The sequence below is a fragment of the Bufo gargarizans genome, chromosome 9 (assembly GCF_014858855.1).
Source record: "Bufo gargarizans isolate SCDJY-AF-19 chromosome 9, ASM1485885v1, whole genome shotgun sequence".
Lineage (NCBI taxonomy): Eukaryota > Metazoa > Chordata > Amphibia > Anura > Bufonidae > Bufo > Bufo gargarizans.
Window position 1 is genome coordinate 81,288,430 of NC_058088.1, and position 18,345 is coordinate 81,306,774.

At 43.6% G+C, this 18,345-nt stretch overlaps 1 protein-coding gene across 3 annotated transcripts in view; it reads right to left on the reverse strand.

Annotated features, from left to right (window-relative positions):
* Positions 1-18,345, reverse strand: part of KIAA1210 (KIAA1210 ortholog) — a 151,079-nt gene that overhangs the window by 42,340 nt on the left and 90,394 nt on the right. For all 3 annotated transcript variants that reach the window (XM_044305867.1, XM_044305868.1, XM_044305866.1), the window contains one exon: positions 13,099-13,175. In XM_044305867.1, coding sequence (XP_044161802.1) covers positions 13,099-13,165 — 67 coding nt within the window. In that variant the 5' untranslated portion in view covers positions 13,166-13,175. The remainder of the gene's footprint in view (positions 1-13,098; positions 13,176-18,345) is intronic.

The following is an 18,345-nucleotide window of genomic DNA, read 5'->3' on the forward strand; positions in this document are numbered from 1 at the left end:
AGCCTAATACTTCGGTCGAAGTTGCGCGAGTCTTCAGTAAATTACTTCAGTATTCCTATCTGCGTATTTTAAAACATTTTAAAATAGGAATCCGAAGTCGGCATTGGCGGGTACCTTGGCACCAAAGCCGACTTCGGATTCCTATTTTAACCACTTCAGCCCCGCTAGCTAAAACCCCCTTCATGACCAGGCCACTTTTTACACTTCTGCACTACACTACTTTCACCGTTTATCGCTCGGTCATGCAACTTACCACCCAAATGAATTTTACCTCCTTTTCTTCTCACTAATAGAGCTTTCATTTGGTGGTATTTCATTGCTGCTGACATTTTAACTTTTTTTGTTATTAATCGAAATTTAACGATTTTTTTGCAAAAAAAATGACATTTTTCACTTTCAGCTGTAAAATTTTGCAAAAAAAAACCCGACATCCATATATAAATTTTTCGCTAAATGTATTGTTCTACATGTCTTTGATAAAAAAAAAATGTTTGGGCAAAGAAAAAATGGTTTGGGTAAAAGTTATAGCGTTTACAAACTATGGTACAAAACTGTGAATTTCCGCTTTTTGAAGCAGCTCTGACTTTCTGAGCACCTGTCATGTTTCCTGAGGTTCTACAATGCCAAGACAGTAGAAAAACCCCACAAATGACCCCATACATATACCCATGCTGGGTGAGAGAAATATCTTGGCAAAAGACAACTTTTTAATTTTTTTTATACAAAGTTGGCATTTGACCAAGATATTTTTCTCACCCAGCATGGGTTTATGTAAAATGACACCCCAAAACACATTCCCCAACTTCTCCTGAGTACGGCGATACCAGATGTGTGACACTTTTTTGCAGCCTAGGTGGGCAAAGGGGCACATATTCCAAAGTGCACCTTTCGGATTTCGCAGGCCATTTTTTACACATTTTGATTGCAAAGTTCTTCTCACACATTTGGGCCCCTAAATTGCCAGGGCAGTATAACTACGCCACAAGTGACCCCATTTTGGAAAGAAGACACCCCAAGGTATTCCGTGAGGGGCATGGCGAGTTCCTAAAATTTTTTATTTTTTGTCGCAAGTTAGTGGAATATGAGACTTTGTAAGGAAAAAAGAAAAAAAAAGAAAAATCATCATTTTCCGCTAACTTGTGACAAAAAATAAAATATTCTAGGAACTCGCCGTGCCCCTCACGGAATACCTTAGGGTGTCTTATTTTCCAAAATGGGGTCACTTGTGGCGTAGTTATACTGCCCTGGCAATTTAGGGGCCCAAATGTGTGAGAAGTACCTTGCAATCAAAATGACCGGTGAAATCCGAAAGGTGCACTTTGGAATATGTGCCCCTTTGCCCACCTTGGCTGCAAAAAAGTGTCACACATCTGGTATCGCCGTACTCAGGAAAAGTTGGGGAATGTGTTTGGGGGTGTCATTTTACATATACCCATGCTGGGTGAGAGAAATATCTTGGCAAAAGACAACTTTTCCCATTTTTTTATACAAAGTTGGCATTTGACCAAGATATTTCTCTCACCCAGCATGGGTATATGTAAAATGACACCCCAAAACACATTCCCCAACTTCTCCTGAGTACGGTGATACCAGATGTGTCACACTTTTCTGTCACACTTTGGCCTCATGCACACGACCGTTGTGTGCATCCGTGGGCGTTGTGCCGTTTTCCGTTTTTTTTCGCGGACCCATTGACTTTCAATGGGTCCGTGGAAAAATCGGAAAATGCACCGTTTTGCAGCCGAGGCCGTGATCCGTGTATCCTGTCCGTCCCAAAAATATGATCCTGTCCTATTTTTTTGACGGACAACGGTTCACGGACCCATTCAAGTCAATGGGTCCGTGAAAGAACACGGATGCACACAAGATTGGCATCCGTGTCCGTGATCCGTGGCCGTAGGTTGCTTTCATACAGACGGATCCGAAGATCCGTCTGCATAAAAGCTTTTTCTGATCTAAGTTTTCACTTCGTGAAAACTCATTTCCGACAGTATATTCTAACACAGAAGCGTTCCCATGGTGATGGGGACGCTTCTAGTTAGAATACACTGCAAACTTGGTACAAGACTGCCCCCTGCTGCCTGGCACCACCCGATCTCTTACAGGGGGATATGATAGCACAATTAACCTCTTCAGGTGCGGCACCTAAAGGGGTTAATTGTACTATCATATTCTCCTGTAAAAGATCAGGGCTGCCAGGCAGCAGGGGGCAGACCCCCCCTCCCCAGTTTGAATATCGTTGGTGGCACAGTGTGCGCCCACCATCGCCCCCCCCTTCCTCCCTCTATAGTTAAAAATCGTTGGTGGCACAGTGTGTGCCCACCATCGCCCCCCCCCCTTCCTCCCTCTATAGTTAAAAATCGTTGGTGGCACAGTGTGCGCCCACCATCGGCCCCCCTCTCTCTATAGTAGTAACAACCATTGGTGGCAGTGTGCGGCCTCCCATTCCCCCCCCCCCCCCCGATCATTGGCAGCGGAGTTCCGATCGGAGTCCCAGTTTAATCGCTGGGGCTCCGATCGGTAACCATGGCAACCAGGAAGCTACTGTATCCCTGGTTGCCATGGTTACTTAGCAATAGTACAATTGTAGAAGATTCATACTTACCTGCTTGCTGCTGCGATGTCTGTGACCGGCCGGGAGCTCCTCCTACTGGTAAGTGACAGTTCTTTAGCAATGCACCGCACAGACCTTTCACTTACCAGTAGGAGGAGCTCCTGGCCGGTCACAGACATCGAGGCAGCAAGCAGGTAAGTATGAATCTTCTACAATTGTACTATTGCTAAGTAACCATGGCAACCAGGGATGCAGTAGCTTCCTGGTTGCCATGGTTACCGATCGGAGCCCCAGCGATTAAACTGGGACTCCGATCGGAACTCCACTGCCACCAATGATGGGGGGGGGGGGGAATGGGAGGCCGCACACTGCCACCAATGGTTGTTACTACTATAGAGAGAGGGGGGCCGATGGTGGGCGCACACTGTGCCACCAACGATTTTTAACTATAGAGGGAGGAAGGGGGGGGGCGATGGTGGGCACACACTGTGCCACCAACGATTTTTAACTATAGAGGGAGGAAGGGGGGGGCGATGGTGGGCGCACACTGTGCCACCAACGATATTCAAACTGGGGAGGGGGGGGTCTGCCCCCTGCTGCCTGACAGCCCTGATCTCTTACAGGAGAATATGATAGTACAATTAACCCCTTTAGGTGCCGCACCTGAAGAGGTTAATTGTGCTATCATATCCCCCTGTAAGAGATCGGGTGGTGCCAGGCAGCAGGGGGCAGTCTTGTACCAAGTTTGCAGTGTATTCTAACCTGAAGCGTCCCCATCACCATGGGAACGCCTCAGTGTTAGAATATACTGTCGGAAATGAGTTTCACGATGTAGCTCATATCCGACAGTATATTCTAACGTAGAGGCGTTCCCATGGTGATGGGGACGCTTCAAGTTATGTTCGGGTGTCCGCCTGGCCGTGCGGAGGCAAGCGGATCCGTCCAGACTTATAATGTAAGTCAATGGGGACGGATCCGTTTGAGGCTACTTTCACACTTAGAAATGTTTTAACAATATAATGCAGACGGATCCGCTCTGAACGGAGCCACCGTCTGCATTATGAACACAAGTGTGAAAGTAAAGGGACTCCTGACTTTACATTGAAAGTCAATGGGGACGGATCCGTTTGCAATTGCACCATATTGTGTCAACTTCAAACGGATCCGTCCCCATTGACTTGCATTGTAATTCAGGACGGATCCGTTTGGCTCCGCACGGCCAGGCGGACGCCAAAACGACTTTTTTTTCATGTCCGTGGATCCTCCAAAAATCAAGGAAGACCCACGGACGAAAAAACGGTCACGGATCACGGACCCACGGACCCGGTTTTTGCGGACCGTGAAAAAAAACTGTCGTGTGCATGAGGCCTTTTTTGCAGCCTAGATGCGCAAAGGTGCCCAAATTCCTTTTAGGAGGGCATTTTTAGACATTTGGATCCCAGACTTCTTCTCACACTTTCGGGCCCCTAAAAAGCCAGGGCAGTATAAATACCCCACATGTGACCCCACTTTGGAAAGAAGACACTCCAAGGTATTCAATGAGGGGCCTGGCAAGTTCATAGAATTATTTTTTTTTGCATAAGTTATCGGAAATTGATTTTTTTTTTTTGTTTTTTTCTCACAAAGTCTCACTTTCCGCTAACTTAGGACAAAAATTGTAATCTTTCATGGACTCAAAATGCCCCTCAGCGAATACCTTGGGGTGTCTTCTTTCCGAAATGGGGTCACATGTGGGGTATTTATACTGCCCTGGCTTTTTAGGGGCCCTAAAGCGTGAGAAGAAGTCTGGAATATAAATGTCTAAAAATGTTTACGCATTTGGATTCCGTGAGGGGTATGGTGAGTTCATGTGAGATTTTATTTTTTGACACAAGTTAGTGGAATATGAGACTTTGTAAGAAAAAACAAACAAAAAAATATATATATTTCCGCTAACTTGGGCCAAAAAAATGTCTGAATGGAGCCTTACAGGGGGTGATCAATGACAGGGGGGTGATCAATGACAGGGGGTGATCAATGACAGGGGGTGATCAGGGAGTGTATATGGGTGATCACCCCCTGTAAGGCTCCATTCAGACGTCCGTATGATTTTTACGGATCCATGGATACATGGATCGGATCCGCAAAACACATGCAGACGTCTGAATGGAGCCTTACAGGGGGGTGATCAATGACAGGGGGTGATCAGGGAGTGTATATGGGTGATCACCCCCCTGTCATTGATCACCCCCCTGTAAGGCTCCATTCAGACGTCTGTATGATTTTTACGGATCCATGGATACATGGATCGGATCCGCAAAACACATGCGGACGTCTGAATGGAGCCTTACAGGGGGGGTGATCAATGACAGGGGGTGATCAGGGAGTGTATATGGGTGATCACCCCTCTGTCATTGATCACCCCCCTGTAAGGCTCCATTCAGACGTCCGAATGATTTTTACGGATCCATGGATACATGGACCGGATCTGCAAAACACATGCGGACGTCTGAATGGAGCCTTACAGGGGGGTGATCAATGACAGAGGGAGATCAGGGAGTGTATATGGGTGATCACCCCTCTGTCATTGATCACCCCCCTGTAAGGCTCCATTCAGACGTCCGAATGATTTTTACGGATCCATGGATCGGATCCGCAAAACACATGCGGACATCTGAATGGAGCCTTACAGGGGGGTGATCAATGACAGTGGGGTAATCAATGACAGGGGGTGATCAGGGAGTGTATATGGGTGATCACCTGCCTGTCATTGATCACCCCCCTGTAAGGCTCCATTCAGACGTCCGCATGTGTTTTGCGGATCCGATCCATGTATCCATGGATCCGTAAAAATCATACGGACGTCTGAATGGAGCCTTACAGGGGGGGTGATCAATGACAGGGGGGTGATCAATGACAGGGGGTGATCAGGGAATCTATATGGGTGATCACCCGCCTGTCATTGATCACCCCCCTGTAAGGCTCCATTCAGACGTCCGTATGCGTTTTGCGGATCCGATCCATGTATCCGTGGATCCGTAAAAATCATACGGACGTCTGAACAGAGCCTGACAGGGGGGTGATCAATGACAGGGGGGTGATCAATGACAGGGGGTGATCAGGGAGTTTATATGGGGTGATCATGGGTGATCAGGGGTTCATAAGGGGTTAATAAGTGACGGGGGGGGTGTAGTGTAGTGTGGTGTGGTGTTTGGTGCGACTTTACTGAGTTACCTGTGTCCTCTGGTGGTCGATCCAAACATGGGGACCACCAGAGGACGAGGTAGCAGGTATATTAGACGCTGTTATCAAAACAGCGTCTAATATACCTGTTAGGGGTTAAAAAAAAATCACATCTCCAGCCTGCCAGCGAACGATCGCCGCTGGCAGGCTGGAGATCCACTCGCTTACCTTCCGTTCCTGTGAGCGCGCGCGATGCGTCCAGGAGGAGTAAATCAACCACCTCCCGGACGCATCGGTGCGTTAGGCGGTCGGGAGGTTGTTAAAATCACTCTGTAAAGGGCTAACACTTTTAGTTTTACATTTTTTTACATTTATATAATTGAAGAACATTTTAGGGTTAGTTTTACTCTCTCGGGCAATGAATCTCTCAGTCTCCAGTTTGGCTGTTTTTATTTGTCTTTGCATATTCAATTTTTTTCGTTATATTTTTTCAATGCTTCCTCGGTTTCTTCCTGTTTTAGTAAACATTTTATTATTATATCTGAATGGGAGATCTGCAGTTTTTTTGTGTCTCTGAATTAAATATAAAAGCATAATTATCACCATATATGTGTATGGCATATCCACAGGTATATCCTCTGGGACCCATATCAGGAGAATGGGGATCTTATTAATCCTGTTCACCAATTCTGCACAGCTGGTGCCTCCAGCGCAGTCAGTAGAGAAGAACCATGCTTGGTGTGGCCCTCTACACTAAAGTCTATGGCAGTTAAGAAACAACCCCTGGCTGAGCAAACAGTGCTCACCCTTGTGCAACTTTCACAGAATATAACAGAGAGGGGCCTCATACTAGCAGATTTTGCAGAGGACCGTATTACATCAAGAAAAAAAAGAAAAAAAAAAAGAGGAGCCCCCAAACAACCTTTGATGGCTGGTCACCACAGACTGTCCTACCGGAATTCCTTTTTAGTCTGTATGTGTCAGTAATAATTTCCCTCTCTCACTACTTTCACATAACACAGCTGAATAAATTCACAGTAGGGAAAAGGAAGAGTGAAGGCTTCCCATAAGCAAGATTTCCCAAGATGATCATGTGTCACTAGCAGACAGGGGTGGACTGGGAACGTAAAGTGCTCCTTGAAAAAAAAAACTATGCTGTAGGAGGGTCCAAAGTGACAACGCAAGTAGGCAGGACCAACACATGTAGGCAGGGACAGCATTACCATAGTGCAGAACAAAACACCACCCCAGCAGAACCAAATATCACAATGCAGCACAAAATACTGTCACCTGCTCCACAGTATGAAACTATCATCATCATCCTGATAATGGCAATACAATTTAATTCCGGGGGCACCTGCAGCCGCTGTCCAGGTGCATAAGTGCCTGAAGTTCCTACATTAATTAATGTTGGCCGTAGGGCTGCAGCTATCAACTATTTTTGTATTCGAGTGTTCTATTGATTATTCCAACGATTAATCGAGTACTCTAATAACAAAAAAACGAATTAAAAGAACATTTTTCTTTATAAAAACTCATCAGCCTTTCCCCCCCATGCCATCAGGACCCCCCTCAATGCCATCAGCTGCCCCCTCAGTGCCACCAGCTGCCCCCTCAGTGCCATCTGCTTCCACCCAGTGCCATCAGGCTACCCCCTAGTGCTTTCAGCTGCCCCCCAGTGCCATCAGCTTGCCTCCCAGTGCCATCAGCTTGCCCCCTCAGTGCCACTAGATTTCCCCAAAATCCCACCAGCTTGCCCCCCAGTGCAACCATCTCCCCCTCCTAGCCATGTCCCGAGCTCCAGTGAAGTAAAATACTTACCTCTCCTGTAGGGGCGCCGCTTCACAGCTCGTCCATCTTCTTCTCGTCCTTACGTGCACTATGTCCTGACCATGTGTCAATAGGAAATTGCAGCGTGGTGCGGACCAGCAGGTGACCACGGAGCAGTGAGTAATAGCAAGTGCTTCACTCCAGCTCCATTGTCACATGAAACAAACAAATCCTCTATGCAAAAAATTAGCATTGAGGATTTTTTGTGTCGAATTACTCTATTCAAATCGAGTAATCGTTTCAGCCCTAGTTGACAGCATCACATCTTTATGTACCTGGCTGGTGGCCATGAGGAGGGCTTAGGCAGCGCCCTGGGCATCAGCCCACTAGTAGATTTCCATGTAGGGTCTATGGCCAGGCAGAGAATCTATAGACTACCATTGCTACAAAGGGAATTTTTGCATACATAGAAGTCACCCAAAGAAACATCTATATAGATAGTATACAGCTAAACAGGTTGTGCCGAAGGAAAGGAGATGACTCACAGGTAAACTTGCACAAGTGCCACTATCTCTTGAAACAGATGATTGGCTGGGGTGCTGAAAGTGGGCCCCTCAATAATATGATATTAATGGCCTAGCCTGAAGATAGGTCTTCAATATTAAGCCACTGCAAAACCCCTTTAAAACTTTCAAAATCCCATGTATGGGGAGTATCACGTAGATAACCAGATAACCCCACCACCATCATATCCTATATAGACACCTTATGAGGAATAGGTACCAAATTCTAACAGTACGTATTAGTAATTCAGAACAGTATATTGTTTTATCTTTACATAAACTCTTTAAAAAGGGGGTGCTATCTGTGCATATATGGCACCTTGAATTCCATTAAATATTTGAGTATAAAATTACTGTATCAGCTGGCAATTGTCAAGACATGAACTTTAAAAGTGCACAAAGTTGTGTGACTAATACAGCAGAGATAAAGCTTTTTCGGAGTGACCGCACTCTTGTACACACAATAAAAGAGTGCAGAGTATTCCACTCCTAATACAGATTTTATTACAGTCCCAATGCATACACTTATTAGGACATCTGTCAGCAGATTTGTACCTATGACACTGGCTGACCTGTTACATGTGTGCTTGGCAGCTGAAGACATCTGTGTTGGTCCCATGTTCATATGTGCCCGTACAGCTGAGAAAAATGATGTTTTAATATATGTAAATTAGCCTCTAGGAGCAACGGGGGCGTTGTTATTACACCTAAAGGCTCTGCTATCTCTGCAACTGCCTTGCCCCCTGGACTGTTTGAGGTTTTTACTGCCTGGCCATGTCAATTAAAGTGCCAAGAAGCCATGGCAGTTGGAGAGAGAGCAGAGCCTCTAGGTGTAACAGCAAAGCCCCCATTGCTCCTAGAGACTCATTTGCATATATTAAAACATTATTTTTGACTGACGATGGATGCAAAAGTGAGGAGACAATTTTTTATAAGCATCCAACGCTTAAGTTGTCAGGAGAAATCATCATGACACCCTGGGCTGTATGTAGAAGAAAAAGAACAATTCCAATCAGAGAAGTCAACTGTGAGCTATTGGAGGTAACTGTTGTCTTCTCTTTATGTATTCTGTCTCTGGCTGTATTTAAAGGGAACCTGTCACCGGGATTTTAGGTATAGAGCTGAGGACATGGGTTGCTAGATGGCCGCTAGCACATCCGCAACACCCATAGCTCTGTGTGCTTTTATTGTGTAAAAAAAACGATTTGATACATATGCAAATTAACATAAAAGAGCCATATTGTAGTGTCCCACCAGGTAGGGGTGGGCACTACACAAGGGTCAATTGGTGTGCGCGTTACTCCTACTCACAAGGAACAGAAATGTCATATTTAATTCTGCATTCAATGTATGTTTTAATGTGTTGTTATATGCAATGTACCCCTGTATGATGCAACAGCAGGCCTAGTTGGGTGTAGTTAGACATCCCAGACACTAGAGGGAGATAGGGAGCCCCTAGTATAAATGTCCAGGCTTAGACAGGGAGTAGTAGTGCAGAGCCAGGAGTCTGAGAAGACATAGGTTAAGAAGCCTGCTCCTGACATGCAGCTGGATAGCCCTGGCTGCTAGTGATGTCCAGGAGGCTGTTGAGAAGCTCCAGCCTGCCTGAGAACAAGAGAGCCTAAGTTAGCTCTGAAGATACCCCAGTTGCAGGATCCAACCTCCTGGGAGAAACCCACAGTTATCCACCTTATAGGAGGAGGCGACCCAGGGTAAGCTAAGTAACCCTGATGGACAGTGCAGCAAGAATATAATACCTGAGGAGGAAAGTAACCAAGGATTTAAGCCACCCTTTTAGGCATCCGGGCCTTGGGAGATATAAAGCCAGAGCAGGAGTTCTAGAAAGGACACTGTACATTGATTCTGAGGAAAGGTACAACCTGCTGCTGAGTGCTTGTAAAGTTTACCCTCTGCGTATCTTGCATGACTATTGCCTGCCATGTTTGTGAATGAGCCCCTTGTGGAACTGTAATATAAAGACTGTACTACACCTGCTGTACAAAGTTGGATTGTCCAGTAAAGTTACGTTTGGTTCACCATATACTTGTGTACCTCCATCATTCCAACCACCAACCGGCGTGCCACCGTCCAAAGGCACTGGCGTCACTAATACCACAGGGACCTTGCCCCAGGCACACAAAATACCTGTAACATCCAGGGCACCTCATCCACCATCAGGCCTGGTCCCTATATACAGAGTGTGCCCCAGAGGAACCGTGTCTACCTCTCCTTCACTGCCACGCGCCTGCCCAGGGTTCTTCAAATATAGTGAGTACCCTCGATTGACCATAACCGTGACCTCACTTCGTCTATGCCCTGCAGGTCTGGCGTGTTGCAATATCTTACTTGTGTGACCAGAGAAGAGTCATATTTTCAAGCTCTGACTCATCTCAGGTTAATTTGCATATGTATAAAATCGTTTTTTATACACAATAAAAGCACACAGAGCTATAGGGACTGGGTATTGCGGATGTGCTAGCGGCCATCTAGCAACCCATGTCCTCAGCTCTATATCCAAAATCCAGGTGACAGGTTCCCTTTAATCATTGATATACTGTCTTGTACAGTCTGCAGCAGGATCATATGCTGAAGACCACTTGTATAGACCCGGTATCTAAATGCATGTAGTGAATAATTTGAGGAACCTTTTCTGAATGCTGTTGTTTTTTCTACATTGTATGGACTTTGGAGGAGAAGTGCTTGATCCAACCCTGGATCAAGGTTCACTACATGCATTTGGTTAGTAGATAGTAGAATACTGCACAGAAGACTGGACAAATCAAGTTAATTGCTCCAGTACCTCTGAATGCCCTCCTTGCTGACGTTAATGATGTCACTAACTACAACCTGGGACTGCTAAACCTTTCATGCTAGAGCCAGCACTTGCCATTGGACTTAGTTTTAACTGGAGCATATTATTTAAGCACCAGGTAGTAGAAGGGAAAAAGGGGATAATCAAGGGACGTAACAGGATCTCTGAGACAGATACATTGCATAGACTTGATAAAGGGGTCTTGAACACCTCGAAATGCGTTGTCTATGTAAAGACACTCAATAAAGGTTTTACAGCCTGTCACCTTCCAGTCGTGGTTTTGCACGTGCCAGCTATCACCTAAAAGTGAGACACAAGTAGTCCACCTGCTTTTCTCCTTTTGCTCCTTTGGTTGACTGGCTCCTGCCTCTGGAGACCCAGATAGCACTGGCCGCACCAGCCTCAGTCTTTGCCCTTCACGCGTTCACTGGAGTTGTGCCCATCTTTGCACAACACCAACAGGTGAGCAGAATATATATCCCCTTGAGGGAAATCGTGCTTCTGTGCATTTACCCTACAAGCACCTCTTCTCTTTGGCCATTTTTTGCTTTCATTTAACATGTCAGCTTGTAAAGAGCCATAATTTGAAGCTCGACATAAACAAGTGCTGAACTTTCAGCCTGGTCCTGTCTTGCATCTATCACAAGCTGTTCTACAGACATATTCCCATTTAGTCTCATGTGTTTGGGCAGGGTAACATAAAAGAATGATATATGGTAGTTTAGTGGGGAGTAAGGCATGGACATTTACAAGGCAGCCGCAGCATTTGAAGTGAGTTTATACACCGCATTCTTCTAAGTACAGGACTTGGAATAAACAGCCAGAAGTAAATAACATAGCTGATGGATGACAGTCGAGCAGTACTCGTGTCCTGTCGGACCATCTTCAGGGTCTGTGCTGGTAAAGTGTACTGCGGTTCTGGCATCTGTCTTCTGTGTCAGAAAACTCAGCACTAAAAAAGGTAGCAGACCCAACAACTGTTTACACAAGGCCATAAAACACAGAGCAAATATCTAAGCCCTCAGTTTTATTGTGATAACTTTATACAGGTTCCATTTTCAGATTACATCAGGACAGTATGATTCTCAAATCAACCCTATGCAACTGAGTACAGTGGACTGGCCATAGACCCTACAGGGAAATTTCCTGGTTGGCTGATGCCCAGGGGCAACCCAAGCCCTCACAGCCGCCAGTCTGGTACATAGAGATCTGATGTTCTTAGTATTATTAATATTGGGAGCATTTGGCACTTATGCACCTGGCTGGCAGGAGAAAGTACTGAATGCTGCAGTGAGGACGACAGTATTTTGTGCTGCACCATGTATTTGGTTCTGCTGGGACAGTATTTTGTGCTGCACTACAGTATTGCTGGCCAAGCCTACTTATGTTAGCCCTGCCTATTGTCAATTTGGACGTGACTACAATTTTTTTTTTCCAGGGCTACTTTAAGTTTCCAGTCTGCTTTCTCTGCTGTACTTTAACTTACAGGAGTTTTTGATCAGCTTATCGTTGCGGAACTCTTTGATAAGAAATAAATTGTCAAAGTATCCTTCTATTGGGACTTTGAACAATCAGCTGTAATCTATGGTGGACCCAAACAGAAGATAATTAATCAGTTTCCCTGGAGCATCACCCCAGAAGAAATGGTGCCTGTAGAGATCAATGGGCTATCCACTCTTTCCTATTAGATGAGGGTGCTGGATTGGAGGAGCCACTCTGGCCAATCCATGTATGAAAATGATGTCTCTTTCTTCCTGAGCCACTCTTTCACAATTTGAGCCCGATGAATCCTGGCATTGTCAACGTTGCATTTGCCCGTGCCATCAAGGAAGAAAAAATCCATTGAATGGAATAACCTGGTCATTCAGTATATTTAGGTAGTCAGCTGACCTCATTCTTTGGACACATAATGTTGCTGAACCTATCTGCTCATTTAAATCCAGGTGGTGACCTTTTTTTGGGCCAGGCAGTGTATAAATGTAATAGGTTTCCCCATCTGGACCACTATTATCCACATTCAGACTGGGTGAGTCACATGTCCTGACATGTCCTGAGGATAGGTCATCAATATTTTACTGATGAATGAGCAGAAATGTTGTAGGATTCTTAAAGGGTTGCAGATTCATAAACAAGACCTCAAATCAAGACAGACATTCTATAGTAGATGTAAATGGCAAATGATTTTCCAAAGCCACAAGCATCTTTTTCTAAGAAATGTTTTTAAAAAAGTCACTTACCAGAACATTCTTCATGAGGCTCTTCAAGCATCACAGTCTGTGCTCCTTCCGAAGTGTTTGCAGCCATATTTGCATCACTATTAGGAAGAAAGAAAACAGTTAAAGGTATCGATTTTTGCTTTAAGAAAAGTCTCTCTCAGAAATTCTCTTCAGTACATTGCCCACACTTATTAAGCTCAGTACACAATATTGCCAATTGTGCCAAACTTTGGCACGATTTGGCTAATCTAGTTCTTGAGAAATCCTCTGCAGCTAGCTCAACAAGGGGCATGGCTTACCAGAAAATGGTGGGTTTTCACGGGAAAGAGATATGACCTATTATGCATTCTTTAGCTACCAAATTACCCCACAATTCTGGAGTAAAATTCTGTCTCAAACTAAGCCTACCAATAGTTTGTGTAGAGTCTATCCCTGCACCAGATATATCATCCAGCTTTAGCCCCTGTGATAAATCTGGTGCAGGTCTAGACAGCCTAAGTTTACGCCATCCACAAACCACCTTTTATACCGTCACTAATTGGCAAGTATATTTCATTATGGTAATAGACCAAACTATGGTAGTGAGGGCAGTAAACACATTTTCCTAGGTATTTTGAGCCAGGAGCTTAATTGTAGTGGGTGATTTTACGTTGGCACAAGAGCTCTAGAGCCTGAGGATGTCCAAAAGGTCCCTCTCTCCCATATGAGACCAGTACTATGTGATCATTGCAGATCAGTTACGGATTTTGCATGGGGCCCAGGAGATTAAAATTACCCCTGTCTTAAAGTGGTTTTTGTTCCAGTTAATTTTTATACATTAAAGGGGTCTGCTGAGATTTTAATACCGGTGAGGTCTTTCCGTAGGCCAGTGACATTACGTTACATGGCATAGGTGCAGCTCTACCCATTTAAGTGAATGGGGAAGAGTGCAATACCAAGCACAGGCGCCATACACTGTACGGTGCTGTGCTTGGTAAGCTGCGAGAAGACCACAATGCTCACAGGAATGTCAGATAATCGGTTGGGTGGATGTCGGACCCCCACCCAGTCAGATACTGATGACCTATCCTGAGGATAGGGTATCAGTATTAAAATCTTGGGCAACCCTTTAAAACTAATTGGTGATATATAATGTGAAAAGGGACTTTTGCTATATTTCCCAAATAGATTTTCAAATATACTTAACACAACCTCAAGCATCTTCAATTCTGTAAAATAAGGTTAACACAATAGTGTTCTCACTAGATTTGTTTCTTTTAGCTGCAGGACGGGAATAGCATCAAAAAAAGCTAAGGGAAATTTTAAACTCCACATAATTGCCCAGCAAACCCATCAGATCAGGCTGCAATTTACAGCTATCAAAGGACACACGTTATAGTAAATCAGTGCAAGTCTCCTGGAAGATCTGAGAGTAGCATAGAATGTTACATTCCTCAGGGCTTATTCACATCTGCTCCAATAATAGAACAGAACAAAAATGACGGAAGTGCTGGATACATCACATGACCATCACCAACGGAGCCAGATGGACCTACTGGAATATAATGAGGTCCTTCGGGCTTCAGTCATGGTGTCTGTCACTTTATTAGACAGAATAGTGCAGCATACTGTGCTATCGTGCATGGCATGTTTGATGCAACATGTGATGAAGGCTCCTAGTGCAGTTGTGAACAAGGTCCTACAGGTCGTTAGATCATTGCTATGGCTAAAGAGAATGCTCCAGATAAAACGCATTGTACTAGAGTACTGCTATTATACTGTATATCTCTAGGACACAAACATATTCATGCCGTCCACAAAATATAAGAAACCAGTAAGCTAGAAGTAGTTTGCAGACACTTGGCCCTATATATAGGATAACCAGCTGTTATAACAGGGAACGCTGTGACAGCAAATCCTTACAGTCGGCAGTCCTCCTTATTCCATGTGGGCAGTTATGGAGTTGTCACCAGAGCAGATTTGTCACATCTGTTCTGCGCTTTAAACAGAAGATACGGTATGCAGCTACAGTCCAGTTTTCGGAGGTGACCCACCAAGACGCTGTGCTTTTACGTTTATGAGGTCTGTAGTGAACTTGATGTAAACCAGGAGGTACTACACATAGGACATGAGTCAGACCTCTATATGTGCATTTATTCCATAAAGCTAGGGTCTTAATGTCCTTCACTGGGATCATTTATCTAGTACTGAAAGTTTTTCCGCGATGTTCTCAATGCTCCATATGAATTGTGGGCTATTATTATTAAAGGGACACTACCGTAATGTTATGTACATACTAATAGCTTATATGTGAATATTATATATATTATTTTTTAGTTTTTTACAAAAAACTTGTAGATGGATTTCTTGACATAGTTTTTTTTAAAGTCATTCCATACTTCCTGGCCTGGCTCTTTAACGTCCTCCTTTGTTTGGACTTTTATCATTGCATCATGGCTTGACTTTCTCCATCAGACCATCACTGCTGTCAGAAAGGGAAGGGGGGAGGGGGAGTGATTCAGAGCATCACATATTATACTGATTAGTGCAGTGCTCTCCTGTGGACATCTTTATCTAGGCCTATCAAGAGAACAATAGAGCTGTCATATTATTATCATCCTAATTCTGCTCATCTACTATTATACTAGCAGATAAAATCTTTCACAGCAGCTGAAAACGAAAAATGGGTTACCTATTTATATAGGAGTTTTATCTCTGTGCTTACTGCTACAGAAGAACAATATTTTGGATTTAGAGGGTAATTTACTGATCTGAAATTAAGCAAATTTCAGACAGGAAGCTGTCTTACATTTAGAACTGTTGCTGGATGTGCCGAAGTTACGGAGAGGCCGGCGCCTCTATATAAAACTCTGGAGATTCCACCGCCAGCTATGGGCCTTTATTAAGACCGGCGTCTAAAACGCTGGTCTTAATAAATGTGCCCCTAATTTTTTTTATAGCACAGTACTGCCCAAGTGGAAAAAAAAAAGCTGAAGTGTTTTCTATGAATACTGAGTTTAAGAAATATCCATCTTAGGATAGATGTATCCCTTTAAATGTACAGTATAGCATTTATAAAGGATACCTAATACATTTTCAGCCAATTTTTATTGAATCTCAATAAATGACCACCAAAGCTTTGTTATCAGCACTTCAAGGGATACTACCCCTAAGACTACTTTTACCTGTACATTTTGCCAAAGGCTTAATAGCCTAAAATGAGGCCACACTGTAAGTCAGTGTGTCTCATTTTATATACAGGGTGGGCCATTTATATGGATACACCTTAATAAAATGAGAATGGTTGGTGATATTAACTTCCTGTTTATGGCACATTAGTATATGTGAGGGGGGAAACTTTTCAAGATGGGTGGTGACCATGACGGCCAATTTGAAGATGGCCAATTTAAAGTCGGCCATTTTGAATCCAACTTTAGTTTTTTCGATAGGAAGAGGGTCATGTGACACATCAAACTTATTGGGAATTTCACACAAAAAACTATGGTGTGTTTAGTTTTAATGTAACTTTATTCTTTTATGAGTTATTTACAAGTTTCTGACCACTTATAAAATGTGTTCAATGTGCTGCCCATTGTGTTGGATTGTCAATGCAACCCTCTTCTCCCACTCTTCACACACTGATAGCAACACCGCAGGAGAAATGCTAGCACAGGCTTCCAGTAGCCGTAGTTTCAGGTGCTGCACATCTCGTATGTTCACAGCTTATGCCAAAAAACAAAAGTTGGATTCAAAATGGCCGCCCTGGTCACCACCCATCTTGAAAAGTTTCCCCCCTCACATATACTAATGTGCCACAAACAGGAAGTTAATATCACCAACCATTCCCATTTTATTAAGGTGTATTCATATAAATGGCCCACCCTATAGAAACACATGTCCAATATCGTATAAACATATAGTAGTGGTTACTACTCTCAGTTGTTTATGTACTTCTACTTCACTTTTTCTCTTTTATTTTAGAAGTAATTACATTTTTTCTGTCTATGAGTTTCACCTACTTTTCTGCCTGTTTTAGTAGATCTTCACTATAACCCCTTTCTCTGAGTGTTCTATGTAATGCTGCAATCTCTAACTAAAACACAGAGTCCTCTGAACAATTACGACAGACTCTTATGGTTTCACCATAAGGGATCTCATTAATTACATGTTTAGGGTGACATGAGGATGCCAACAGCAAAGTATTTCTACTTGTATCTTTCCTGTAGTTGCTGCTGACTACCTCATTCCCTCTATTTGAGAATTTGACATCAAGAAAAGAAATATCCTTGGCTGCTATTGTGTGGGTAAACGGAAGATTTATTTCATTTTTATTCATGTACCTCACACAATTTGAGAAATTCTCTTCTGTGGAGTTCCAAACCAGAATAATATCATCATATGGGATCCCTTATGGTGAAACCATAAGAGTCCGTCGTAATTGTTCAGAGGACTCTGTGTTTGAGTAGTAACCACCTTTAGTAGGCAGTTTAATGAAATACATAATATTATTACGAGGTATTTACCCATTTTAAAACCAGGATGACAATTTACAACGGATATTAGAACCGGGCATCCAAATAGTGAGTAAACGAGCACCTACTATATCTACCGTTCTGTTTCCTAGCCTGTTTTTACAGATATAAGGCCTGAATGGGAACACATGGTTGGACGTCACTGGCTGCTATAAATGTGGACATAATATCTGTAAATATTGTCGCTTTATAAAAAGTAAGCAAAATGTTTAAATCTAGTGTTACAGAGGAAGAGTTCAAAATGTAATTGTATATTAACTGTAACACAAGTAATGTGATTTACCTGGCCACATGTAGCAGCTGTGACGGTAAATATGTGGGTTGTACCTCTAGCAGCTTGAAAATGCAAATGAGGAAACACATCTCTGATATTTGAAAGTTGTAAATGTCTCTATGTTGTCTCGACATTTTAGAGACATACATGGAGGGGATACAACAGACTTGGAAGTGATGGGCAACGAAAGGGTTAAGAAACCAGTGAGAGGAGGGGATCTGAACAGATTGCGCTATACCCGAGAATCTCTTTGGGTCTCCTTACTACACACTAGAATCCCAGAAGGTATGAACAATAGACATGACCTCATCTTTGAATATTAATTCAAATTCCCTGTTGTATGATGTTGTTTTTGCATGTAGTATTGTATTTTATGATGTCACTTGACACACCTTCGTCCCCGATTTAATTATTATTCAACACATGGAGAGGTAGGTGAGTCTCAAGTGAGTGAGGGTTTTAAAACCAGTGAACTTAGATACA